This window comes from Anopheles nili, chromosome 3 (assembly GCF_943737925.1).
Source record: "Anopheles nili chromosome 3, idAnoNiliSN_F5_01, whole genome shotgun sequence".
Classification (NCBI taxonomy): Eukaryota; Metazoa; Arthropoda; class Insecta; order Diptera; family Culicidae; genus Anopheles; species Anopheles nili.
This window is the reverse complement of record NC_071292.1, coordinates 66,644,536-66,670,244: the sequence shown is the minus strand read 5'-3', so window position 1 is coordinate 66,670,244 and position 25,709 is coordinate 66,644,536. Positions and strand designations below refer to the sequence as shown.

Below are 25,709 nucleotides of genomic sequence, written 5' to 3'. Positions count from 1 at the left end.
GTGACACGTGGTACTAACACCATTCACATATCTGGTACTTTCCTATTTAGTTTCGTACGCAACTTTTAATGAATGAGTACAATGTTTGTACATTTTTTTTACAAATTACAGCACTTAACAAGAATCGTGTTCCGTCCACGTCTGTTCGGAATAAAAACCAAACATATGGGCGCGAACACACACACGTAATTCAAAGCAAACGTCACATATGTCAGTTGAATCGTCAATCACAATTTCATCGGTGCATTTACTAGCAACGCATTTACATCGGTAAGTAATTACATTACAAGTAATTGTATATAACCATAAGTTCATACAAAATGTGGAATTTTGAATCCTGAGATTGAAGATTGTCGATTTCTATACGAAATGAATATCCTACAATAACCATTTTCGTATTAAAACGTCGATACAAAACAATCCACCAGCCGTTTCCAGAAGCATTAGTTATCTTACAGTTTTGATCATACAGTTTGAATAACACAAAATATTATTGTACCAGCATTCGTGGAATAGAGGCTTTGCAGCTATATTGCAATCGATCTCGACAACATTGTTATAGCTTTTCCACCGGTAACCCCCGATTATGTCAAATCGTTGCAACGTCAGAGGCAATCACGTCAAAGTTTACGATTGAACAAAAAATCGTGTGATTCTACCAGCGAGCTGATTGTGTTTTTCTAAACGATCGTCTAAATTAATCCAAGTTCCTTCGATCAAACAATCCTTTGATTGTTTGTCGATCAGTGTGTGCATTCCTTTTATTACGACCTGTTTCGTGTTGTATCGTTCTGTGGCTCGCCCAAGCCTTGCGTTTGCTGAGGCAGGAGCGAAAATTTCACAATCGCTGGTGTGTTGGTTCCTTTCACGGGAAGGCATACGTGTGCTTGACGGGGTGTGGAAGAAAGGTTTACTTGTTCAAAAAATTACCAATCACCAGCAAGCCCTTTGAAAATGGCTGGAGGAGGCTCACCGTCAAAAGAGGATATCGATGCCATCTTTCATCGGTTACGATCACAGGCCACCAACAAGGTAAGGCGGAGTTGTAGGCATAGTGGCTTACTGTCACCCTGCACTTACATGACGTGGTCGGATGGGTTCCAGCAGGGCATGCTCATACTTATCTTGAACGTTTTTCATAGAGTTGTTTTGATTGTGGCGCAAAAAATCCCACCTGGTCCTCGGTAACGTACGGCGTGTTCATCTGCATCGATTGCTCGGCGGTGCATCGGAATCTGGGCGTTCATCTGACCTTCGTACGGTCTACCAACCTGGACACGAACTGGACGTGGCTCCAGATCCGTCAGATGCAAGTTGGCGGTAACGCGAATGCGGTATGTCTCCAAAGGACGTCCAAAAGCGCCCTTGTACTGGTGATAATTAAATTACTATGCATTATCCTGACGTCGGTGTTGTTCTCTTTCCTTGCAGTCACAATTCTTTCGACAGCATAATTGCAATACCACCGACGCGCAACAAAAGTATAACTCACGTGCTGCCCAATTGTACAAGGATAAGCTGTTAAACAAAGCCCAACAGTCGTTGCAACTGTACGGAACCACGGTAAGTATGGGCAACGAGTGCTGCAGCAGGCAGTGTGCTTTTTCTTTTGCATAATATATAAATAAGTTAAACATTTTTTACGTCTGTCGTGTGTCTCTTATACCTTTGAGCATGTTCTTTGGTTTAAGAATAGAATTAAAAATGAAATTGTACGCAACTTGTAAAATTCCGGTATTTCGGAATTTACAATCAAAACCCCTACCTCAAAGTCATGCTCGATACAAATCGTTCGATTCGAATTAGAATAGCGGAATAGATGACAGCAGGCATACATTGATCAGTTTGTCTGTTACACTTTGATTTTTTGTTTTGAATCACGATCACGATTTCGTTCCTAAATTCGGCCTTTCCGTTCTCGCTTTCTCACGCATCGGTTATGCGACACAACAGCTGCACATTGACAATGTACACGACATCAGCACTGCCAGCGAGAAGAAGGAGGTAGACTTTTTCGCAGATTGCGAAAGCTTCGACGGTGACACTGCCGTGGCGCCAGGGGTTAAAGATGAGCGAAATAACAACCCCACCAGCCAGTCGAAGCCCGTCCCGGAGCTGGAAAGCGTAAGTAAAACATTCGAGGTACACTAACCCAAACCATCCGCGACGCCCAGCAGCAGCTAGACAGGTAGCGTTATCGTATTCCGTTTGCCTTTCCTTAAGTTGCTGTGTGTTTGAGTGGTTTGTGTTTGTTCGGAGACGGATGCGATCCCGAAACGCAATGGTAGTAACAACACTGGTTGCTTCTTTTCGTCTTTCCGTTGCAGATTCCTAAACTGGCTTCCTTGAGTGCGACGGTGGACCCATCTGCCGGACCCAAGGTAGATTTCCTCATGTCGGAGGTGCCGATCGAGCCACTGAAGTCCACAATTGGCGTGCGGAAGATTCAACCGAAAAAGAGTGGTCTCGGTGCGAAAAAGGGCGGTCTTGGTGCTACCCGTGTGAAGACCAACTTTGCCGAAATTGAAGAGCGCGCTAACATGGCAGATAAGTTGAAGCTGGCAGCCGCACCGGAAAAACTGGTCAGCGAGGAGGAAAAGGCTGAAACGTTGGCGAGTGTCCGACTCGCCTACCAGGACCTGTCCATCAAGCAGCACAAGGAAGAGGAAAAGTTGAAAGCCACCGATCCAAACAAGGCGAAGCAGATGGAACGACTCGGAATGGGATTTGGGCGAGCGGCTGGTGTCTCACATTCGGCTCTTACCGACATGAAGACGCTCACGCAGGAGGAAACCACGCGTAACGGTGCACCGGTATCGAAGTCGTACGATCGCGATCGTGATGATTCGTCCAGTGGCGGTGGAAATGGAGGTGGTGGTGGAGGCGGAGGAGGCAGCGGCAACGGTGGGAACGATTTTTTCGATGATTATTCCATAATCTACGGGTTTTCCGGCAGCGGCAAGGGAGCAGATCTGAGCGAAGCGACACAGATGGGCTTCGACACGCTCGAGCCGATCGACAGCAAACGTCCCGCGGTCAAATCGATGTTTTCCCCTGCGGGAGGCAGCTTAAAAGGAGGATCCTCCAGTATTAGTGGTAAGTAATGGAGAGAGAGAGACGTTGAAATTCAACACTGAAACTGGTGTTATATTAAAATCAGTCGATGTAAAGCCCTGCTAGCTTCCAGTGAAATAAAGTTTGATGCATGATATATATTTTGTATTTGTAGATCAACCAACGTACACCCGGGGAGGAGGTGGAAGCAGCAGCAACAGCAGCGGCAACAGTAGTAGTAACCGACGAACCGGCAGCAACCAACAGCAGCACTCCGCCGACGTGAGCGATGTGGCTCAGAAAAAATTCGGTTCTGCTAAGGGCATCTCGTCGGATCAGTTTTTCGGTGACGAACAGTCCGCGTACGACCGGTCGGCGAATCTTTCAAAATTCCAAGGCTCTACAAGCATCTCTTCCGCCGATTATTTCGGCCACGGCTCATCGATGGGACCGGGAGGTAATAGATCCGGTAAGGCACCGCTTACAGTTAAACTAGCGATCGGAAATCATTACCTTCTTTCTGTTCTTGTTCTTGTCGTCTCATAGGTGGCTCTCGTGGACCGGCATTGCAGTACAATGGTCCGGATTTGGATGACATGAAGGAAAGCGTGCGACAGGGCGTTACTAAAGTGGCCGGACGGTTGAGCACGCTGGCTAACGATGTCATGAACTCCATCCAGGATAAATACGGCTACTAGAGCGCCGGATCGTCCATGGACCATGCACGGATCACAATCAACACTTTTTTAAAGGGCTAACTCCAGGACCAGAACCGGTTTTGTTTATTTAAGTGATAAAGTGGAAGTAAGAAGTGCTTTTCGGTTGTTAAGATTATGTTTAGCTTAATATGTATTATTTTGTATCACGTATTGAAATACACACACACACACTCTGTACTGTTTTAGATTCCATCGCCATTTACGAAAACAGGTCCAAGAGGACATAGGCTACAGTTAGCTAGGCATTTGAAATCTGTTATCTTCCGTTGTCGGTTTGAAAGGTCGTTTCAAAAACGAAATGCAATGAATCCTACCCCCATAGGAGCACACTTTTCACCCAAGAGAACACACTTTTTGTACTTCGAAATCCCGTTCACTCTCTTTCTCGTACTCCAAATGCACGAAACGGGCGGTTGCATCGTTCCGACACCTATCCCACAAGAGCGCCTTATAGAAAATGCGCAATCATTCATCGCAAATAGGCGATAACGAAACAATAATTAGCTGCAACTAGAAAAAGGTTGACTTCAAAGCGAGTGTCGTTCAGATAAAAAGTCACAATTTAGAGAAAAAAAAACCTATATCGCTTTAATCTCGGAGTGATGAGGGCGAGATATACTTCGTTGCTTCTTTTCCATTGCCATTCGATGGCTACCTTTGAGATAGTTCTCCGTAGACTGCATCTGCACGCAGGAAACACAAAAAAACACCATCCACACCTTCATGGTAATTCACTCGTTTCTCGAAAAGTTGATGCAGGAAGCATGTAGGTAGGGCACTATTATTGTGATCCATTTCTTAGTTCGCGATTTGTAAAAGGCGCCCATTCGAACCGAGAGTCTTCGTAGAAAAAGGCCATCATCGAAAGTACGGCTGCAGACCGATGCAGGAAGCGTTAACGTTGTTTGTACATTTGTAAAATTTAGCTTCGAACGACGGATCCGGTATATATATAAATAGAACAGCAAACATTGCAGTAAACGTAGCGAATGTAAGACGACGGAAAAGACACAGTCAAATGTTGAAACCAATAAAGCCTCTATAATGTGCATATAACTTTTATGGTTTTTTTTATCACCCCCCGAAGGGTGGCTCCCATACAATCCCTATCCGAAAATGTTCACTGTATAATTCAAATGAATCCCTATATGAGAGCAATTGGGCAAAAAACCTTTGGTTACTTGATATAAAGGATGACGTAGTTTCCAGTCCCCCTTAAAAGCTCCCTTTGAGATGCTATTTTCTGCAACGACCCAAAAGAATCGGAGGAAAAATTGCCCAGAACATAAAATCTCCCAAAAACCCTTCAAACTGTATCCCTCGACTCCATCCCGCCGATTCATTTCACTCGCATAGCACGAAACCAAATTTTCCACCAGATCCAGAATGCTCGCGGCGAAATTCTTCCAAAAGGCGAGATTTTCGACGTCGAGTTTTGCTTTCCAAATGCCGATGATAATAACAGGAGAACATGCATCGAGGAGGTTGCTACCAGCCTGGTACATCGGCAGTAGTTTCTTCTCGCCTCTACGCATTTGCCAAACTACTGTTGTCTCCCTCTAGCGTTATCAATCCATATCGCCGCCTGATCCGGCACGTGATTATCCGCATCCTATCTCTTTTACCCACGATCGCTTGTTGTTCTGAGTGCACTATGAGATTTCCATGTGCGCAAAGTGGCAGATTTTAATCTGGTTTATATTATTTAAAGACTATTATTAACACAAAACAAAGAAATAAATTATTTGCAATAAACTTGATTAGCATTAACCAATGTTCCACATAGCAATGAGTATCCTTTTTCTACGAAATTAAGTGAAATTCAAGCGATGAACAAAAACGGTGCCCATTTGACACGTGCTGTACCATAGTGCGGTGATGGTAGATTAGGCCAATCACGTCGTTCGCTCAGAACGAGAGAAAGCACCACATTTCTTCTCGTTTTGGAATCAAGCTAGGTCTCCCACGCCCACGTATGACCGATCAGCTAGTTATCTCTTACCGCACTGATAAGCCGATCGGCCATTATATACTACTATATACTACTAGTAAATGTAGCCTTCCTGTGAAATTGATACAAATTCCAATAGTAGGAGGCTCCATTATTTATTTATTCGCGTTTGATTTTCCAAAGCTAAAGCCAACGACAGGTGTCCACAGTTGGGAACAATTCGTTCCTTTTTTGAAACCACGTTACAAGAAATGAGAAGAGTCAGACGACTAAGGAAGAATGAATTCGATCCCTTTGTTGAAGTAAAGCAAAGCCTACTTGGAGAGTGAAATAAATCAAGGCGATTGATGTAATAAATCATTTGCGCCCAGAAAATACAATGAAATAATGAAGTGCAGTGAAATACGAAACGTTCAATGCAGCAATCAAACGTGGACGGAACCAGCTTTGATCCGGAGGTCATCCATAATATGTTTTCTACGTGTGCTTCGTCATGGCCGCCGGTAGCGTATAATGGTTTCAAGGAGCTCCTTTTTCGGGTGGATCGTTACCCCGTTGCGCTCGGAAGATCGCCTTCCGCTAGGTGACAGATCAATAAGAATAATATCAGCCCATTAGAAGTCGTTTGGCGGGTTTGGCGAATTCCGGACGCCGTAAGCAGGTGCGCAGATATATCTGCTGCGACCGATCGCCTTTCCGGAACGGTTAGTCGTATTTTAGCACTCGGTTCAGCATGGAGCGTGCATGTGGCCGAAGGATGTCAACAATAGGTGTTCTGTGGAGTTTCCTGCTCATCGGCACCGTGTTGGCTGATATTAGACCCTTGATCCTTCCACAAAGCGGGCCGCTCCTGGACAGACTGCAACGTTATCGGCGCCAGTAGTAAGTAAACGAGCTGTACTTTGAGGAATTTGAGGGCTCAACGTAATAGTGATCATTCATGTGCATTTAAACGTTTTGCGTCTCGATTGGGCCGAGCTAGATAACACAGAATCAAAACAACGGGTCATTGAACAAGAATGCTGCCTTTAACGCGTGAACTACGCCGACGAAAACAGGATCCGATAAGTGGTGACGAGCGGCCACGATCGCTCGAATTAGCGCATTAATTCGTGATATCCGAACCGGTTGAATGACGATTCGTTTTATTTCTATTTTGCTATCATTCTCCGCGTTTCAATTTTGCACGATTTTATCGTTGACCGAGACCTCAGCTTCGGGACCTTCTGGGCAATGTGAAGATGCTTCCTGCATTTTTACCTACACGTGCACCGATTTCTGCTTCAATTGCCATCTATAGAGCGATAGCGTGATCTGCACGAGCACGCTAGATTCATTATAAATCGAGTTGCATTTATCGTGCAACAAACAAACGTTGGCTTTGTTTTGGCTCGGCAAGTAATCCAGTTTCGCGCGAACGATTCCGATTGAACACGTGGCACATTCGTTGAATGCTCGATTTGTTTGTTTAACTGTGGGGGGGAAATTGTCTCAGCAGAATCTGCCAATTGACCCTACGCCCGGGAAATACCCTTTTTGTGGGTAAACCGGAATTTGCTATTCCAAAGCGGTGCACAAATCGATGCGTTCCAAGGAGGAAGTAGCAGTTTTAGTTCTCACACGCCAAGATGCGGACGCTTTGCACGACCTACTTCCTGCTGGCGGCGTCGTTCTTCGCCGGCATCGTGATCACCGGTGTTGTGAAGATCAACAAGGATCAGCTTCTACATCCTGGGTCCGAGGTGGCCGTGCGAAGCAAGCGGCAGCTTTTGCAGGTTCTCGGGTACGGGTTCGAATGGGGGTGGATGATGAAGTTAAAGAGCTGTGTGATTCATAGTCGCTGACTCAGCAAATGATACTAACTTTAGTTTACTGTTTTGTTCTTATTTTCACGTATCATCGACTGAATCATTCTACATGGCAGCTCCCCCTTTGGATTCAGGTGTGTATTTGTAATCAAAAAAGTGAATTCAATAGTTAATGAAGGAGCTACTAAAAAAGATTTCTGATTAACCATGTACTACAATTGATTTTGCAGTAACTTCGGACAGTCTCCTGGTTTTCAATCTCCCTTAGGATCACATTTAGGGTAAGTGCTTTAACTCAAGTGTATTGTGACCTGTTCTAATAATTTTCACTGTTCCTTCTTCAGTGGTTTTGGAGGATCTGCGGCTAGTGCTAATGCAAACGCCGCCTCACAAGATTTCAAGTAAGCTAAAAAGGATGGCGAATCGATTAGATTCTTACTAAACATTCTGACGTCTGTTATAGTGGTGCTGGAGGATCCGCTGCCGGTGCCAGTGCAAATGCCGCTGGTCAAGAGCTAGGGTAGGTAAACCATTTTAGCGTGCCCTTTGACCGGTTCTAGATTTCATTATCCATTTCAGAGGATTTGGAGGGTTTTCGGGGGCTAATGCTGCATCGAACGCCTTGAGTCAAAACATCGGGTGAGTAATGCCTTCCCAAAAGCAATGATCGTACGACATTGTTGACCCGGTTTTATGTTGTGACTTTTCCTTTTCACAGCGGGTACGGCTTTTCCGGTTCGAACGCCAATGCTAATGCCTTCAACCAGCAGTTTGGTGCTGGCGGATTCGGTGGTTCAGCAGCCAACGCTCAAGCTCAATCCTTCCAGAGTGACGGCCCATTGGGGTCGTTCGGTGCATCTGCATCAAACGCGGCCAGTCAGGGGTTTAGTGCCGGTCCCGGTGGGTTGAGCGGATCGGCCGGGTTTTCCGGCAGCCAGTCGTACAACTTGCCCGGTCGCAAAAAGATTTCCCTTTCCTACTCGAACGGGTTTTCACTCGCCAACGGGCAACCGTCAGCCTCGAACGGGTTTAGTATTTCGGAGAGCTAAAACTCCGTCTGGTGTTTCCACTACGGAATGTTCGTTCGACGGAGGTCTTTGTTCCTCTAAGCTATTTATTAAACTGTCTGCTGCTACACGCTGTGCTTCCATCGTGTTTACAACAAGCTTCAAGGCGATCCTCGTTGATTATCAACACATCCATCAAATCGTTCTACTCAGTATGTGCGTTTGTTGTAAATAATAAAAAAAATTCAACCGTCTTATCGCGTTAGCCTTTTCGTGTCGATTGTTATTTCGTCTCATTTTTAACTCCGTCTTCTACAATATGGAGCAAATAGTGAGAAAAAGAAATCCAACTTCATATTTGTCTTCATCTATTTAGAATTTAGCTAGCAAGGAATTAAGCTTTCAAAATTCTATAGTGACTGTTTTAACCTTCCTGGTAATCTTACACACGAATCTCTGAAAAAGCCCTTGCTACAGGGTCGAAGCTGATCCATGAATAATCAGTCTTCTTTAATGTGCTCTGGCTGCTTTCGTCACAGAACTCCTCTACCTCCATAAAGGGCCACGTTGGGTTGCGAATTAGTGTAGAGTGTGCTCCGTAACGATCATCTGTACAGATGCATTCGCAAATCAGCTGCTTCCGTTGTGTTTGTGCTGCATCTAACGAAGTCTGAAGTGTAACCCCACTGCAAGCTTTCTCCCACGGTGCTGGCCCAAACTGGCGTACTTCGGCCAAGTCGGAGGGGTTGTGTTTGTGCCACAACCGCGAGTAGGATTCATTCTCCCACCAGCGACCTAATAGTCAATCGCAATCCCACCACCCCGAGATAAGCTGAGGGTGACTTAGGGAAGTGTTGCTCGTTTGTATGCATTGCACGCGTCTAGCAGCGTACCATTTTCCACAGCCTCAGTTGGCAATCGGTAATTAGTGCTGCGTGACGTTAGTTCTCAAGTGGCCGAAAGATTCGCAAAATGAAACGTTCAAGTAGCTCCGGATGGCTGCTGGTGGTTGCTGGTTTAGTGCTACTCCTGGGTTGTGTCCTTTCGCTACCAGCCGAGCAGGACCCGCGACAGGAATACCCTACGCTCGCGGACGGTGCCAGCGTACACGAGGAAGTGATCGTGGAAACTTCACTCAACGTACGGAAACCTTCTGCTGCGTCGCGGCAGAAGCACCAACAGATCGTGAAACGTGAAATACGGTCAGTTGCGTCACGAACGCCATATCACCGTTGCGCAATAGCCGTCTTTTTTGGAGTGTAAATCCTTTCTCCTTGTTTTGGGTTCCTTTTATTTCGGTGATCCGACAGCCACGATCACGTAACTCACGGTACGTCGCACGTTAACAGGCTGGAATCCCCAAAGGACCATGGGAAAGGCCAGCCGCATTTGGGCAAACACCACGTAAAGGTCGTACCGAACTGGAAGCGGGACAACGCGGCCAAACTGGACCACGGAAAGCAGTGAGAACTGTCCGAACGTGAGCGAGACTTTTCTTCACAACCGCGCAATAATCAATAATTCCGATCAGCTCTCCAATACCTTTCATTCGCAGATTAGTTTGTCGTGGTGGATAATGGCGGAATTAGGATGGAAATTTAGTTCCCAGGATGTGTGGCATCGGCATCCTTCAATAGGGCTTCGAGCCGCAACATCGCCTCGTAGTGGATCAGTTTCGCCTTCTTTCATGTCATGCCGCAGTGAAGTGTGTGAATGTTAATATGTAAATTCATAATGCTCTATAATCCAGCTCTTGGCGCAGCTGGTGGAATAAATTAAAACGTGTCCACCTAACATTCAATGATCCATTAAACCAATGCTTTGTATTCCTTTCCAAACGCACAGGCTAGCTTAGTTTAATTTATGGTTCACTGTTTGCCCTCGCTATTAATGGGAAAAAGACAATAAATCATGTTTGGTCATTCATCAAAACGTGATTTAATCGATATAATGTTGATTGAAATGAAATATTTGCGTTACGTTGCGTTTCGTTTGTGTAATTGATTTGACTTTCTCTCCGTTTTTAATGGTCACAAAGCTCAACTTTTTTGCGCTCCTCAATTGCTTCCATTCCAGGGAAAACAGGTTTAACGAGCCAATCGTTGGTCCTCGTAAAATCAAGCACAAAATTATGCAAATCGAGAGGATTGGGATCCATTTTACCCTGCAGGAATACTTATAATCTGATCACTCGGGAAGCCAACGGAGAAACCCCTCATTAGGTGTACTGCTGGGATAAAATGTACCAAAATAAGTCGTCGTTGAGGACCTCTCAGGGGGGCAAAAGCCGCATTCTGGCAGTCTACTTTGTCCATCAACCAACAGCGTGCTTTTACGTGCGGGCCAAATTAACGTACCGTACGCAACGGAAACCAGTTTTCGATCGCGTGCAGTGCATTCCCGCGATCTCACGGCGATGTTCGCTGTGTATTGGTATTGGTTGGGGTTTTCCCCCAGCTCGAACGACCTTTGTTTAGTGCGTTACATTTTTGTGTTGTTATTTTCGTCCAACTCCATTCGTTGGGGCGCATGCAAACTGCTCGAAACGGGGTCGCTAAACTACTCGAATCGGGCGAGCAACCAGAGTGATCGTTCGTGTGGACCACTGACCGGTTTCCGCTCATGCTGGTACGTGTCGTTGAGAATTGGACCCGCGTCTCCATCGTCTGGCAGGTCATCGATTTTTTGCGATTATCATACACGCCCGTTTCGTCGATGGCCGGGTGGGTTGGGACATAAACCAACATGCACGATAAATGGCTTAGGCAGTACAATGCGATAGTGGACATGATCCCCCCACGAGCCAAAGAATGTAGCCAGTCGGTCCGTTAGCCAGCAGTACGGACCGGGGATTATCCGTCAATATGTCTCGGCTCGGCCGCTGACATCTGGTTTGTGCGAGTAGGAAGGGAAATCCGGACTCCCCAGCGATCGGCTGCAAGACGCCGGCTCCAGTACACTATCAGTCGATCCCCACCCAGCGATAAAGCGCAAAACAAACAAACAAAAGTGGACGTCCGATCGGCTACTGAGAAACGAGATTCGACGAAGGCGAGGACGTACAGCATCATCTTGAGACGATCGTCTGACCGGGGGCCTAGGAGATCACCGGTGAAGTCTCGAGCATATCAGAGCGCTGCGAGCCTCGCTAGTGACCGGTAGTGTTTTCTGTGATTTCACTTCCCGCCCCGAGAAGTTCCACGCAGCCGTGTTGAGATCGAGTCGAAGGTTTTTCCTTGGTTAGTGAGAATGAACAGATTCGTCGCAGTGATCGTTCTTTCGGCGCTGGTGCTTGGCGTCCTCGCGGAGCACGATGGTCGTGGTAAGTCGTTCGTTGGAAGGCATTTTGATGGTGGAGCTTGATAAACTCGTCACTGTGCGATTCGACAAGGGTGTGACCCCATGGGCCAGGCAAAAAGACCTTTAATCTGTGCGCCTGATCAGACAGAGGTTTGTCGTTTAAAATAAGAATAGGTGTCAAAAAAATGGCTTATGTGTTGAGGAAGTGTTGAATAATTCAGTAAGGAACCAAAACATCGTAATGGAGATTGAAAGGACAAGATCTCGCCTTTAGAAATATTGTCATAGAGTGATGCTAATGTATTTCTTTCAATAGATGTATAAAATACTGCACCAAGTGCCTAAATATTGCAATGTATTGTATTGAAAAATGTAAATCATATATATATTCCTTTGAAGTAACTATATGAATTTTAGGCATTATGTTTCAGTTTACAGCACGATTCCTTTGGTTCCTTAGCTCGTACAGACTAGAATATTTTTTAATCCTCTTGTCTTGCCTTGTATGTAGATTTAAACATCGTTTTGTTGTTTGCACCATAGCCTTACGAGAAGGCCTTCGTTTATTATTCGTTTAAATGAAACCTCGCACCAAACGTCTAAGGTCAATCCGTAAGCTATGACCTTTTCTTCGGCCAAGGAGAAGGAACGGGAGAGGGGCTTATAATTTTTGGACACCTTGAGTCGGATGGAGCCCCAAAAACCGGAAAGACTGGTTCAGCCGGTTGGCGAAAATGAATCTACCCGATTCACAAATCGATAGCATCGTCTTATCCTTCGCTACCGCGTCGATCTGCGGATCTGCGACATCCGCCTCCGGAGGGATTCTGGCAGACATGGCTGGTTTGGAACTGGTTTTTATTTGTTTGAGTACGAGAGAGAAAAAAAAACGCAATCAGCGCATAATTGATCGCATGTTTACGAGGGTAAATATGTTTTATTCTCGTGCGCAATATGGAAGTGGTTGGCCAAGTCGTGCCTTGTATGTAAATTAGCCACAAAAAATCGTTACCATCGAGCTGTCGTGTTTTGAGATGTTTAAATGTGGCGTTGATGTTTACTAAAAATGGAAAAAATAATGGTTAAACGACGGCCATTAATTAAACAGAATCTTATTCATTAAAGGAGAGTTAAGATCCTATCAAGATCCCAGAGAAGAACGTCGATATGATGATATATTGTTTATAGACAAAAGATCGTCACAAATATTGCCATATTCCTTCACACAGCTGGGCGATGGTTGCTTGATCGAATTTTAAATGTCGACCGTGTCCTTGCTGTCGTACCCGCAAATGTAAACTAAGCAAACAGCATCCAGTAGATGATTGATATACTATTTGTGGCTCCGTTTCAGATGCGTCCGTGCGTGATCGAGCCGGAAACGGTTACGAGGTCCTGGTGGAGTCGTCCCTGCATGTGCGAAAGGCGAATCCGGCGGTACGACGCAACGTGCGCAGCGTGCTAGATCTGTTGGTGCCACCGAACGCGGTGCTCGTGCGCCAAAAGCGCCAGTTTGGGTAAGTTCTTGGGGTTGTTTCGGCGCTTTCGGTGCTTCTTCTTTTCTCCCATCTTTCGTGCGGCCTTTTTCGATTTGACCTTGAGTCCGCTTGGTCGCGATCGCACCCGCAACATTCGGCATTCGGGTGTCGTAGCACATCTTAACGATCGTTTAGATGCGGCGGTGCACTGCATTGCTGCGCAGAAGTTGCGAAGCTGTGAAGCGGTGGCCTTTTACACGGTCTTGTACGACAATGTAGATGGCGCTTATCACACCCTGATTTTAGTCGATCGATCGTGTGCAAGATTCAAACATGCGCAGGATTTACTCAGCGTAACGACGTGAAGTAAAACGCCAGTAAAAGCGTCTAGAATTTGCAGTCCTATTATTCGTCTACATTCTGCTTGGTCGAGCGAGTCTTAAATTCGACCCACGTACGATGAGCTTCGAGGAGACATTTAACGTCTCCGTTGAAGGATACACATCCAGATTAATGATCGACGTCGATCGAACTAGTGTGGGGCTTACTTACCGCGCGTTTAAAACACCTCTTGCTCGTTTGTTCGTTTTGTATATCTGTTTTTCTCTCTTCCACAGCGGATTCGGTGCGTCTAGTTCCAATGCTAACGCCAACGCCTTTGGACAGTACTACGGACCGAACGGATTCGGCGCAAGTGCCGCTAACGCTGGTGCTCAGTCGTTCTACAATCAAGGTCCGGCCGGTGGTTTCGGAGCTTCTGCTGCCAACTCAGCCTCGCAGGGCTTCTCTGCTGGTCCAGGCGGATTCTCGGTAAGATTAAGCAGCAAACACTTGCTTGATGTGCCCTCGAATTGGATTTAATCATGTGGTTGTGCTTCTCTATTCCAGGGTTCCGCTGGACAATCCGGTAGCCAGAGCTACAAGCTTCCTGGCAACAAGGATGTGAACCTCTCGTATAGCGGTGGATTCTCGGTGGCCAACGGACAGCCAAGCGTATCGCAGGGCAGCTCCATCAGTTTTTCGAAAAAGTAAAACCTCCAGTCTAGCAACAAGTCGCTGTGGGATCGAGCGGACAATGGATGGCTTTTTGAGATGAGTCAGGGAACAGGAAATAGTAGCCTGATCGAAAATAAATCTGATTTGAATTATGTTAAAGAGTAATACTTTTATAATCCACTAGTTAGTTATAGCCAAAGTTACGACATTATCTACAATTTTACATCGTATGTTAGCTTCTGGCCCGGGAGAGTAAAGACGACGATAAAGAGAACGAAATGAATCTTAATTGATGTCTGTGGCCCGGACCTGGCTTTGGTGGCCTATTTAAAAACCTTTTTTTTTGGGGTAAACCTAACATTACGATGCAGCCTTTTTTGTCGATTGAGACCTCCTGAGGCGCCATTTAAACCAACACAAGCCACACAATATTCGTAGTCGGTTTCGCAACCAAGAACATGATCTCTCCGCTCAGTCTCGCTCGTCCTTCCTGCTCCTCGGCGTGGCATAATATGTGTTTGATGGTACGCACCGATTTGTTATTCCACAACCGTCGCACGAGCCGGACTTACGCGGGACCTCGGTACCGATTGACGTTCGGGACCAGCTGGCGGGATAGTTTGGATTTGCATAATCGAACGCCTCCGCGTGTCCCGTTCCGGGGTGTAGCCTCGGGTGCGAATCATTGAGAATTTTACGTACTTTCCAGACGGTTCTGCCAGTGTCGTAGGGCCCGCCAGCAGGGACTCGCGTCAAAGCAAGGCCTCCCTTTTGTGATTCATTGGTCAATGATTCATCGAGTAGCCATCGCTCGATCGGGGTGGGGTTTTGTCAGGATACCTGCCGGGCGCGTTCAACATAATTTATTCGCAGGCATTTCATCAATCAGCGGGTCATTTTTATTGCCCACGCTCCGCCGGGGGTGTGCGGTGTCAGCGTATTGATATATGCAGGATGATGCCGGCTCCCGGATGGAAATTACACGCCGTACATCTAGCAGGCCGCGCCATCGCAAGACGGTGAATATTTTATTGTTCCTCTTTGTTATTCTGGAGTCTGTCGATCTTAAACATGACATCCGTGAGCAAGTGTATCGAGCGGCTCGTTGCTTTTTGCTCTTTCGGACTCCTTTCCTCCCTGGGAAGCGACGATGGATGTATTATAAACCGGCTGAAAAATTTAACTAGTTCAAAAATCATGTCAATGATGACGTGCTTAGCCCACAACTGGGTAGGTTGCGATCGGTTGCTCCGATCCATATCAATTGACCACCAACTTTGGCCAGCGACCAACTGGTGACACAGTGGAACGGCTCCAGGTGACGAATTTAAACTTGTTCACACGTTCCAGATCGACGTTTTGGAAGAATAACACAAATGTGATTTGCTTGTCTTTTTATTGGAGCTCAGGTTTGTGTTGAATTGCTTTTAAATTTACAAACGATTCAATTATTATTCAATAGTAACAGACAATAAAAAATCGAATGAAAGAATTATATCTTCATATGATTATTCTAGTTAGAGTTTTCTTGGTTTTTTTTCTTTTATGTTAATTTATGTTTTTTTTTGTTTTACATGCATTTATTTCATAATGGTTTTTTGGATTGTTTTTCATCTACATTTCTTTAATCAGTTCATTGAACCTATGATTTCTGTTTGAATGAACGCCAGTTTTTATGATGCCTATAAAACATAAAATAATAATGCTAATATTATCTAGAAGATCATCTACCATTCATTTCCGTTCTTCTAACTGTATATCATCTCAAGCAGCACGTTCCGTATCCGTGGTTGGCATACAAAGAACCGCCAAATAAAGTTACAAATTTATGACCCAAGCTGTGCACTTTTTCCCAGGACTTAGACAGACCTCTCTACCATGCCATTTCCATCGTAATTGATCGTTTTTGCCAACTTTCGGCCCAAACACAGAGATGAGCATGTGACCGGATGGTATGATTTTTATGTCACCACGCCTGTTCTGTATTCTACACCTTCGGTAACCGCGCGGCAGCGTTTGATCGCATTTGCAGTTCCTCTGCAATCCCATGGCAAGAATCCTCGGTGCGGCTGACTGCGAAATGCAATAAAATCGCATAAATTGTAATAAATGTTTTACGATCCAACCATCAAGACTAACCAGTATCCAGCGAATGGAACACCCTTATGGGAATGTAAGCTCCTCACAAATCCAGTACTGCCATTTCTTGCAGAGCGCCAGCTGTGAGGCTAGCTTCCACGACTTGAGCTTCTGCGTACGTGCGTAAGCTCAGGAACTTAAAAGGGAAATAATTTACGCTTTTTATTTATGTTTTATAGCCATCACTTCATGAATCTTATTTCAATGGAGCAATTAAGTCAAACGGTGACAGCTCTTGCGCTCTCGACCAGCGCACGTGATGTTGCTGGCCTTTCGATCCGGTCTCGCAGGCCGCCACTAGGCCTCGGTAGCAGTTTTGCCAAAATTATCATACAATACCCCACCGATCGATAGCGGAATGTGCATCCGGAATCGATCTGTTCGATCGCTCGTGTCGGCAGAGCTTCGATAGGTTGGCAGCGAACAATCGTGCTTGGCCTGGTAGAACCGGGATCCTGGTCACCGGGACAGATGGCCGAGCGACAGATGTCACGAAATGATTGACATCCATTTTGGTTGTCCAATTTGCAGGCCGATGTCTGGATCGATGAAATTCGTCGAAATATCTTCATAATATCGATATTGCCGGCCGACGAGACTGCAATGCACAATGAATCCAGGCGATCCAGGTTACGTAGGTTGCTTGGAGTGGAACTCGCGATCAAACGTCTGCAATGTGGCTTGCGTGGAGCAATCGATAGCGGTTTAGCTTGTTCATCGTCGTTCTTCTTTAGTTCTGTTCCTCTTTTCTCTGGCCAAAGAGTTCTGCAACATTGATGAAACTCTTACGATCATCTGCATTAAGTATTGTATTGCGATATTTGCCCCCTACACAGCTCACCCTTCCTTATAGTATTATTACTACCATTGCTCACATTGCAGCAACTTTGGAAGCTTCGGTTTAAATTTATTCTAAAATCTAATAAAATCAATAGCCGCACATACGAAATGAAGAAGCGTTGGCCGTTCGCTGGCGCACACCGGGAGTGCGAGAAGACGCCGGCTAGGGGCCATGCAAGGCAATAATATCTTACCCATGGGTTGAATACCAACGAGGGAGCGTCCGTACACCAAGAACTTACGGCCAGCTCGGATCGACCAGGTATAAAAGACGTTGAGCCCAGGAGTGATGGTTATCAGTCAGTCGGTTGTGGGAGATCAGTTTGGTGGTTACGAGATCTACCCTTGCATTTCCAGCCAGTGCCACACCTGCGAAGCTGTTGCCCAACAACCCGACCGTAACGAACGAACATCCAATCCACGTGGTGCGTCTGGCCACGACCACCAGAAGTTTGTGCAGTGTTAAAAGGCTGTAGGGTGAAGAATTTTGAAAGTGAAGCTCAATCGGCGAGCGCGAGTAACGTGTAAAGCGTAGTGCAAACATTTAGGCGCAATGTCTAAACCGATCGTTATTTTCGTCCTTTTGTGCGGCGTTGCACTCAGTGTGGCCTATCCGTTCCCGTATCCGCAGAATGGTGTGTTTGCCCGTGATTTCGTCAGCTCTAGCCAACCGTGAAATTCAATCGCAATTTCTCTTCCTCAATGTTTCAACCTTCTCCAGCGTTCGTGTACTACCGCAACGCGTTTCCCATGATGGCCTTCCCTCAGATGCAGCGTAACGCCATGTACCGGAACGCCATGTACCAGAACCAGCGGCTGCGTAGTTTCCGCCGATCGGCTACGAGTGGTGTGGCCGCATTCGCTGCTGGTGACAACATCGGCACTGGCATCTTCAAGGGTAAGCAAAGCAATTGATCATGCGATTGATCCAGCAATGCTGGATGCCGGATGTTCGACTATTGTGTCGTGCTTGCCTTTAACAGCTGACTGCCGACCCGCAGATCCCACCACTTCCGGATTCCCCTCGGTGCAGTCCTTCGCTGATGCATACCCAGCCTCAGCCGTACCGGAGAACGAGATCCCGGAGAGTGACGATGGTGCTGGATTTTTGGAACCGGAATCGAGCGCTGGCAGTGAGCTAGACTTTCCGATTGAGGACGAAGTTCCGCTGGAGGACGCCTTGCCGGCACCAGCAGTTCCTGCCGTTTCGGACAAGCGTAAGAAGAAGGTTACCGTTCAGTTGGACTCGCCCGAGGACGAACAGGATGAAGCGGATGAAGTGAGCTTTGGAACGCGCCGTGGAGGCGCCAGTCGTCCCGCAGGAGGACCAATGTTTCCGGTCACATTTGGAAGTACCAACGGAGGCGCCATTGCGATTGCCAACAGTTACAGCACCGGAAAGGGTGGATCGGCTACTAGCCATGCCACGGCTTATGGCAGCCCGGCTTCGGTTCCGGAAGAACGTCGGCGAGCCGTTGCCCTGCATCAGCAGCAACAGTTGCGCAATAATCGGCCTGCGAAATTGCGGACGAAGTACTAGGGCAACACATCTGGCCACGTGAAACGGGCATACAGCGATTGTGTGTGTGTGTTGGTTTAATTTATTCCTAGATGTTTCCACCTGCCGTTCGTCCAGCGGGAAAACGAACGCGATCGTACGGTTGGCTCAATAAATATCATTGCTTTATCTATCGAAATTCATTCCTTTATTCGTATATGCTAGACAAAGGGCTAATTTATCCTGCTACCATTTTTCTACCATGCAAATTTGGCTAAAACATTTTTCCTGCTCCAACATTTTCCATTTTATAATGTTAGATGCAAAAGATGCAAAATGTCATATGGTGTCGTTTATCGTTTGAAATCATGAAATCTTTGATTAAAATACTTTCAACAAACCATAAATAAATAAACCATGTTTAGCTAACATTTTGATTCGTTGAAATGCGTCGTTACATGATTGCCATCATTGCTAAAATGCCTAAAAATACATTTTCTGTGTTTTTTGAGTTTGTATCGAAGTTATATAAGTAGCATGATCGCATACTGAAAATACATATTTATCCTTTCCATTTCTTCTGACGAATTTCACGGAACGTTAACAGCTTGATCCATGATTACTATTCCGGAACAAACTTTTTCCGGAATATTAATTTACAATTTCATTAAAACCGGTTTGTTTGCAAAAACTGATTCAGGATTCCTAGGATTTTTCAGCTGTCAGGTCAGGTGTTTTTAGGCCTGGTGCGCAGTCGAACTATGACAAATTAATTTTATTTTTTAAAGCTTTATCATCTTTTATGTTTTACTAATCTGTTATTTTCAACCAATTATCAGTGTAATACAATTTGCTTTCTTACAATGTTACGTAAAGTTAAATTAAAAAAATAAATCAAACAAACCTCCGTAATAAACTTAATAGCTTCATAAGTTAAAATTTTAAGAGAAAATTTTAGGATGTTTAATAAATATCAGAAACATTTTTAATACCATATCGATAAGTTTCACTTTTCACAAACTGTATTTATTTGAAAATTTAATCATATGCAAAGTGAAACCTGCCACGGACACGAAACGATGAAAGATATGTAAATCAGAACGGTCATTCGGCGAAAACGCGCAGACCGATTTGCTAAAATTAAGGTCTCATCTGCCTGTGCGAAACCGCAAAAATCATATGTTCCGAAAATTTTGGACCCACTCACATAGATCTGGAGACGCGTTTGTTACGGATGAACCGGTTTAGTTCCAGATATTTGAGCCGATACGCAACGGTACCGTCGATTGATAGTGAAATCTATGCTGTGAGGCCATGGGTAGGCTCTCGAGATCCTGCGATGCGTTTTTGGAGTTTAGTATAGGACGGTCTACCGGAGATCGTGCGTGCTGGCTGTACGATTTGTGTCATGAGCAAATTAAACGTGATTTTTGGGCTTTTGCTCGTGATCAACCTGTTACTCACCGGCAGTAACTGTGAGCCACAGCAAGGAGGTGAATAAAGTTTGACAATTTTGCAATACGCAATACCCAGCTCAATTTCGTTTTCCAAGGATTAATTGAAATTTTTATCTTTAGAAGCTATTCAAGAGCTACCTTCGCCCAAACTCGATGCTCGAGTGAAAGCACACGGACGTGTAGGGAAAGTGGAAAGCACTTCAAACTACGGTAAAGGATATCTAGTGAAAAAGTCCAAAAACGACTTTCAAACACATTTTATATCTGCAGATTCTCGTGGAACGAATGGTATTCTAAACGCGAAATCATCCCCAATCGCCGCTCGAAGAGAAAGTACTCCGGATGTAACGACAAACTTGCGTCAAACACCTCGTGTGCAAGGAATTCAACGGAAAAGCTTTTCACCACTGCGAGCTGACCAGCCGAGTGAAGCGTCTCCTTGGCAACCGCGGCAGGTGCATTATGGTGCAAGTGCAGCATCGCAACAGGGAATAAGGCGCCAGCTTGTGGATCCGGATGTGTTCGAAGATGCTATAGTGGAGCAGCAGCTACTGCTTAACCGTCAGGTTCAGGAGCAGCTCTATCGAAAGCGCCAAGCGCAACAACAGCAATACAGGAGACGGCAACCTGGTCCGCAAAGGCTCCGGATCCGACAGACGCCTCCGTTGCCGGAGCAGCAAGCTTCGTTGCTGAGAGCTGGAATCCAACGAGCTCCCCCACTAAAGAATAAACCCGCTCAGTTACCTAGAAACGTACCAAACCCGCAAACGGGAGCATTCAAAGCTCCAGTGCCCCAGCAAAGGCCGTTGGGCGTTCCACCTGGTCAGCAGCAACGATTCAGAGGTCCCCAGGCCGATCAGGAAATACTGAAAAATGAAATAGCTCAGTTGCAGCTTTTGCTAGAGCAACAGACTCTGCAGCGGAATTTAAATCTTTTACAAGCCGAAAAGCAACGGCTGAGGAACGAGCTAAGTCAGCAGCAACAAGTGAATAATCAAATTGCCCAGCAGCCACAGCAGCAACAACCATTTACAAGCCAACAACAACTTCAGCAAGTTGGACAGCAAGGCTTCGTGGACATAATAATTGATCAGCAAAGGCTGAGCAGGCAACCGGTTCAGCAACAAGCATTTGGAAACCAAGAAGCTCAACAACTGCTGGTGAGAAATCAACAAGCCCAACAGCAACAGTTTAGGAACAATATACCTCAGCAGCAGCAGCAGCAGCAGCAACAGCGACAGGTGGGAGTTCAGCAAGTTCCGCGAGGGGCATTACGTAATCAGCAGTTAAGTCAGCAACAGCTGGGAAAGAAACAAGCGAAACGACAATCCTTTGAAATTCGTCCTGTTCGACCGCAGCGAGGCGGCAATCGAGTTCGTGAAACATTTGGTGATTCGGTAACTGCACCGCAAACGTTTCATAATCAGCTCGTCCAACAGCAGCAGTTTGCTGTTCAGCCAATTCAGCAGCAACAAGCATTCTCCGGCCTCCAGGTTCAAGAACAAGCCTTTATAGACCAGCAAATGAAACAAGCTCCGTTTCGTGCACCGTTGCAAGAGTTTGCAGCACCACCGGCACAACAGCAGGTGCTGCGAAAGCAACCATTCAAACCCCAACCGGTCGGAAGAAAGCTACCCAAGCAGCAGGCATACCAATCGGCACAACAGCAGCTGTTCAGAGAGCAACAAACACTGCACCGTACTATTGAAACCCTTCAAGTTGATCAGCAACGGTTGCGCAATGAACTAGCCCAGCAGCAACAGTTGATGAGCCAGCTTTTGCAACAACAGTATGCTTTGGGGAATCCGCAACAGCAGCAACTTTTTGGAAATCATTTGTCCAACCAGCAAGGATTTGGCTTTTAAAAAAAAAACTTTCGAAAGCCTAAAGTCAAAATAGGCAAAAGCAGTAGAAACAAATAGCTCTAAAATATGTTATAAGAATTTGTAGTACGAATATGTTGTCTGTTGTTTGTTTGCTTACAAGTTCTATTTATTTTATTTGTTTGAAAAAGTTACATGCCTTCAAATGATAAACGGTATGGCATAATCATTAGTAGGAGCTTTGTTTGTGAGTTAGTAAATGTTGTTGTTATTTGTTGTAACTTTGGTTAGGGTTAGATTGTTTGTTTTATTAGACCACCCACAAGTATTTGACTAGTGAACCCCAGTAGAAAAATAAAAAAAAACTCATAAATGATGTTTTTAGTAGTTCGATTCATTCGCTTCTCTGAACGAAATGAAGCCTAGCTTCAAAGAGAGTATGGATTTACGGCAGAAATATGAAACAAGTTAACAGTAAAGAGAAGGTCGATGGTTGAATCAAACTGGCCAGATTTGCAATGTAAATATCTTCCGGAAAATGCTAATAGCATGCTAATTCGACAAAATAAAAAATGGATTATAAATATGGAAAAAAACACTCTCAAAACCAAAACTCTTACCAGTTTAAAATAGCCACATTAGTAACCACTATTGGGTATAGACCCGAAGAGACTCGTATCGTAAACTGGTTTATTCGCGAACCATTTGAATAAAACGCTTCAACCAGTGGCGGCGTTTGGTGAAGATGTCCATCGTGTTGGTAACTGTGAAGCTTGCGAGTCAAACGGTTAGCCGTTCCTTGCTAGAAGAACGTCTTATCTAAACAGTTCTAGTTGGTGTGATGAAAGAGTTGGACGCAGCGATCGTGCTCACGTGGATTTCTGTGCTGTTCGGTGGAAGCAAATGCGCAGCACAGCAAACAGGTGCTTTAATAGTGCATCAGCAAAAGTTACAAGAAATATCTGGAATATATCGTTTCCTTATTGCTATTCCAGCAGGCAATCGTCAGCCGAACAACGTCCAAATAACAGTGGAAGAAAGATTCAGCGGTCGAGTGGGAAATGTAGAAATCAATCCAAACTACGGTACGTGATTCCTAGCCAATATAGACGCTCGTACACAGCGGAAATAAAAACACTAACATCCGTAGGCAGTAGCATGCAATCGAGTGCAAATATCCCAGTGGCACAAGTGCAGCCACAATACCAAGCACCAACATATCCTGCTTATCAGACCCAACCTTCATACCAGCAACAAATGGCACAATATCTACAGGACCTGAGAAACTACGAGTATAACCTGGCGCAGTATCAGCAGGCAGTGGCTCAGTACCAGCAACAAACGACCCCAAGTCAGCCCCCAGTTCCGGTGCAATCGTACGTGCAATATCAGCAACCAGCGAGACTGCAGACTCAGTATCCGCAGTACAGTTATTATGGAGCGTATCAGCCACAGAGAACATCTCCTATGCAATCATCGAGTTCCTTTACGAGTAAGTATCATCATCGTGATACTACGTGCTCAAATTAATTTCATGAGTCAACGTTATTCACGTTACAGATCTTATCAGCAATGCTTTCGGGCTTGGCGGATTAACATCGAGCGCACTGGGACTTCTAGTAGGTTAACGAGAAAAGATTGTTTTTTAGGTATTTCAAAAGTAATATCGTCCGCCAATAAAACTGAAAATTGACGCCATTTTCCGTGGAAACTAATATACAGATATATCGCCAGATGGGAAAAATGCAACTGATACCAGTTTCTTGTCTATTTATTTCTTGAAAAATTCACCAAAATACACCAAAAGCGTACACAGTCCGATGCGGTAACCACGAAGAAACCTACCAGCCACGTGGCGGTTATACCTATACAATACATTCCGTGGCGGCTATCTCCGCCATCCGCCATGATATGCACACAGGAACTGAGTCGGAAGCTTAGCTACGCTTCGCATCGGCACCCTCCATGCTGACCGTTGTCTGCGAGCTGCTTCCGGAGTCGGTGGGCTGCGAGTGTGGCGTCGAAAGCAACGCAGTCAGCGTGGCGTGCGAGGAACTGAGCGAGGAAAATCGTGGTCTGCTTTGGGCGGCCGGTACCTTGGGTGATTCGAAACCATCGGATACTCGCTGCCGATCGGTCAGCTCCTTCAGCAGCTTCTGTATCTTGGCGTAGATGATCTCCGTCACCTTGAAGCCGTGCAGTTCTCCCGATCGTCCTGCGGCAGGAGCGTGCTCAAAAGCATTCCGTTCGATGAGCTTTTTCACGTCGTCCAGCGCCAGCAAGAAGAAGCGGCCAGTTTTGTTGAGCGGCGTCACCTGCTTTTGCTGCAGCAGCCACTCACGGTCCTGGTTGTCGGGACAGTAGCGTAGCACCTCAGGATGCTTGTTAGCCAACCGATCGCGAAAATCAGCAACGCCTAGCGCTCGGGCCGCTTTGAAGTCGAGAATGAACAGGCTCTCGGGAGTGATGACCGTGGTCGGGATGGCTAAGGACGAAGGACGGGACGTGGTAGCGGAAAAGGCCGCATTTCCCACGGCACTCACCGAACTACTCGCTTGGGTGGGCTGCAGTGATTGATACTGGACGTGGGGGTAGATAGGACCGTGCAGAAAGTACTGCCGTTTGAACAGATCCGGCTGATTCGGTTCCGGAAGCTTGCGCTTCAGTGCTTGATGCAGCAGACTTGTCGCTGCACCGGTGGCTGGTGCATTGTCCGTGCTGGAGTCAGAATCGCTGAGCTCCATTCCGGGCGTGTTGGCACGTGAGAGCGAATTGCCTGCTGGCGAGGAAAGCTGACTGCCGTACTGCGCCTTGGTGTTTTCTAGTAAGGAACAAAACACGCTCTTTAGCGCCTCTTCGGAGATGGCTCCCTCGCCCAGGTTTTCCTTGATGTTTCTAATTGCCGGCACGAAGTAAGTCTGGTGGAACTTTTTCACGATCACGTCGACCTCTTTATCGAAATAGCACTGAATGTTGGCGCGTAGGAGTTCCAGCGATTTAATGGCCGCATCATTGGCCGTTTGGCTGACGAACGAGCGTCCCGTGCCGTACCGTTGCTTCAGTGCCTCTAGAGTAGCCTCGCCGGAGAGTGCATTTTTCAGCTTCTGAAATTGAGCATAACCGTTGAGTCACATGCTGTTTTTTGTAGGTTGCATTTGTTTCTATATCGTTCTACTTGTCTCGTTCCCGTAGTCACCATTAGTTGTGATGCACTGCTTGGTTCTGGTTCGGACGCATTTAATGCCGTGCTGCTGCTGGTTGGCTGCGGTTCAGAGGCACTTGTTGCAACTGCAGCCACCGCAGATGACCCCGAGGTGGAGGCCACGGAGGAAGCTACTGTCGCGGTGGGTGGCGTTGTATTAATCGAAGAAGCAGCCGTGCTACGCCAAACGCGCTGTATTACCATGATGGAATACTTTTTGTGCAGGAACTGTACACCCTAGTGGAAGATGTGCTGGGTGAAACGCAACATAAACGTGCAAAACGTTGTGATGGCTAGGAGAATACGGATATGGTGCTGGTTGGAAAACAATAACCTAACTTGGGGTAGAAAACTACACTGCGTCTAGCTATACGCCTAAATCTACGCAACAGAAAGAACAACAACATACAAAGGGCGCAGAATCCCTTTTAACATAA

General features: G+C 46.0%; 7 protein-coding genes across 10 annotated transcripts; 6 read left to right on the top strand and 1 right to left on the bottom strand.

Annotated features, from left to right (window-relative positions):
- The first annotated feature begins 908 nt into the window (after window positions 1–908).
- LOC128727199 (ADP-ribosylation factor GTPase-activating protein 2) lies at window positions 909–3,915 on the top strand. The gene is made up of 7 exons (XM_053821079.1): window positions 909–1,032; window positions 1,143–1,334; window positions 1,432–1,563; window positions 1,954–2,124; window positions 2,328–3,096; window positions 3,230–3,523; window positions 3,601–3,915. The coding sequence occupies exons 1-7, from the start codon at window positions 955–957 to the stop codon at window positions 3,750–3,752; spliced, it is 1,788 nt and encodes a 595-aa protein (XP_053677054.1). The 5' UTR covers window positions 909–954; the 3' UTR covers window positions 3,753–3,915.
- Window positions 3,916–7,352: 3,437 nt separating this feature from the next.
- LOC128726077 (uncharacterized PE-PGRS family protein PE_PGRS54) lies at window positions 7,353–8,759 on the top strand. Its single transcript, XM_053819863.1, has 4 exons — window positions 7,353–7,537; window positions 7,877–7,933; window positions 8,112–8,171; window positions 8,251–8,759. The coding sequence occupies exons 1-4, from the start codon at window positions 7,353–7,355 to the stop codon at window positions 8,579–8,581; spliced, it is 633 nt and encodes a 210-aa protein (XP_053675838.1). The 3' UTR covers window positions 8,582–8,759.
- A 632-nt stretch (window positions 8,760–9,391) lies between these two features.
- Window positions 9,392–10,445, top strand: LOC128726075 (uncharacterized). Of its 3 annotated transcripts, none has more exons than XM_053819862.1 (3): window positions 9,392–9,741; window positions 9,850–10,019; window positions 10,100–10,445. In XM_053819862.1, the coding sequence occupies exons 1-2, from the start codon at window positions 9,512–9,514 to the stop codon at window positions 10,004–10,006; spliced, it is 387 nt and encodes a 128-aa protein (XP_053675837.1). In that variant the 5' UTR covers window positions 9,392–9,511; the 3' UTR covers window positions 10,007–10,019; window positions 10,100–10,445. The 3 variants fall into 3 exon arrangements, with proteins under 3 accessions (XP_053675837.1, XP_053675835.1, XP_053675836.1); XM_053819860.1 differs by having other exon boundaries at window positions 10,095–10,445; XM_053819861.1 differs by having other exon boundaries at window positions 10,071–10,445.
- A 1,258-nt stretch (window positions 10,446–11,703) lies between these two features.
- LOC128726005 (uncharacterized) lies at window positions 11,704–14,414 on the top strand. Its single transcript, XM_053819783.1, has 4 exons — window positions 11,704–11,861; window positions 13,194–13,356; window positions 13,935–14,127; window positions 14,206–14,414. Exons 1-4 carry the CDS (start codon window positions 11,789–11,791, stop codon window positions 14,347–14,349), a joined length of 573 nt encoding a protein of 190 aa, XP_053675758.1. The 5' UTR covers window positions 11,704–11,788; the 3' UTR covers window positions 14,350–14,414.
- A 3,202-nt stretch (window positions 14,415–17,616) lies between these two features.
- Window positions 17,617–18,983, top strand: LOC128723678 (uncharacterized). 2 transcript variants are annotated; one of them, XM_053817441.1, is made up of 3 exons: window positions 17,617–17,927; window positions 18,014–18,190; window positions 18,294–18,983. In XM_053817441.1, the coding sequence occupies exons 1-3, from the start codon at window positions 17,846–17,848 to the stop codon at window positions 18,830–18,832; spliced, it is 798 nt and encodes a 265-aa protein (XP_053673416.1). In that variant the 5' UTR covers window positions 17,617–17,845; the 3' UTR covers window positions 18,833–18,983. The 2 variants fall into 2 exon arrangements, with proteins under 2 accessions (XP_053673416.1, XP_053673415.1); XM_053817440.1 differs by having other exon boundaries at window positions 18,276–18,983.
- A 1,121-nt stretch (window positions 18,984–20,104) lies between these two features.
- LOC128724847 (transcription factor SPT20 homolog) lies at window positions 20,105–22,112 on the top strand. The gene is made up of 2 exons (XM_053818569.1): window positions 20,105–20,108; window positions 20,629–22,112. Exons 1-2 carry the CDS (start codon window positions 20,105–20,107, stop codon window positions 22,110–22,112), a joined length of 1,488 nt encoding a protein of 495 aa, XP_053674544.1.
- Window positions 22,113–23,833: 1,721 nt separating this feature from the next.
- LOC128725508 (uncharacterized) lies at window positions 23,834–25,476 on the bottom strand. The gene is made up of 2 exons (XM_053819260.1): window positions 25,246–25,476; window positions 23,834–25,174 (listed from the first exon to the last, which is right to left on the bottom strand). The coding sequence occupies exons 1-2, from the start codon at window positions 25,474–25,476 to the stop codon at window positions 24,008–24,010; spliced, it is 1,398 nt and encodes a 465-aa protein (XP_053675235.1). The 3' UTR covers window positions 23,834–24,007.
- Between the last annotated feature and the right edge of the window lie 233 nt (window positions 25,477–25,709).

Excerpts from the sequence above, each read along its gene's own strand:
- LOC128727199 (XM_053821079.1), top strand. The coding sequence starts at position 955 with ATGGCTGGAGGAGGCTCACCGTCAAAAGAGGATATCGATGCCATCTTT. Across the intron at positions 1,335-1,431 it reads TTGGCGGTAACGCGAATGCG|TCACAATTCTTTCGACAGCA; the intron begins GTATGTCTCCAA and ends CTTTCCTTGCAG. Across the intron at positions 2,125-2,327 it reads CCGTCCCGGAGCTGGAAAGC|ATTCCTAAACTGGCTTCCTT; the intron begins GTAAGTAAAACA and ends TTTCCGTTGCAG.
- LOC128726077 (XM_053819863.1), top strand. The coding sequence starts at position 7,353 with ATGCGGACGCTTTGCACGACCTACTTCCTGCTGGCGGCGTCGTTCTTC. Across the intron at positions 7,538-7,876 it reads GAATGGGGGTGGATGATGAA|TGGTTTTGGAGGATCTGCGG; the intron begins GTTAAAGAGCTG and ends TTCCTTCTTCAG. Across the intron at positions 7,934-8,111 it reads GCCGCCTCACAAGATTTCAA|AGGATTTGGAGGGTTTTCGG; the intron begins GTAAGCTAAAAA and ends TATCCATTTCAG.
- LOC128726075 (XM_053819862.1), top strand. The coding sequence starts at position 9,512 with ATGAAACGTTCAAGTAGCTCCGGATGGCTGCTGGTGGTTGCTGGTTTA. Across the intron at positions 9,742-9,849 it reads ATCGTGAAACGTGAAATACG|CCACGATCACGTAACTCACG; the intron begins GTCAGTTGCGTC and ends GTGATCCGACAG.
- LOC128726005 (XM_053819783.1), top strand. The coding sequence starts at position 11,789 with ATGAACAGATTCGTCGCAGTGATCGTTCTTTCGGCGCTGGTGCTTGGC. Across the intron at positions 13,357-13,934 it reads CGCCAAAAGCGCCAGTTTGG|CGGATTCGGTGCGTCTAGTT; the intron begins GTAAGTTCTTGG and ends TCTCTTCCACAG. Across the intron at positions 14,128-14,205 it reads CTGGTCCAGGCGGATTCTCG|GGTTCCGCTGGACAATCCGG; the intron begins GTAAGATTAAGC and ends TCTCTATTCCAG.
- LOC128723678 (XM_053817440.1), top strand. The coding sequence starts at position 17,846 with ATGTCTAAACCGATCGTTATTTTCGTCCTTTTGTGCGGCGTTGCACTC. Across the intron at positions 17,928-18,013 it reads GTTCCCGTATCCGCAGAATG|CGTTCGTGTACTACCGCAAC; the intron begins GTGTGTTTGCCC and ends AACCTTCTCCAG. Across the intron at positions 18,191-18,275 it reads CGGCACTGGCATCTTCAAGG|CTGACTGCCGACCCGCAGAT; the intron begins GTAAGCAAAGCA and ends TGCCTTTAACAG.
- LOC128725508 (XM_053819260.1), bottom strand. The coding sequence starts at position 25,476 with ATGGTAATACAGCGCGTTTGGCGTAGCACGGCTGCTTCTTCGATTAAT. Across the intron at positions 25,175-25,245 it reads TGACTACGGGAACGAGACAA|AAGCTGAAAAATGCACTCTC; the intron begins GTAGAACGATAT and ends GCTCAATTTCAG.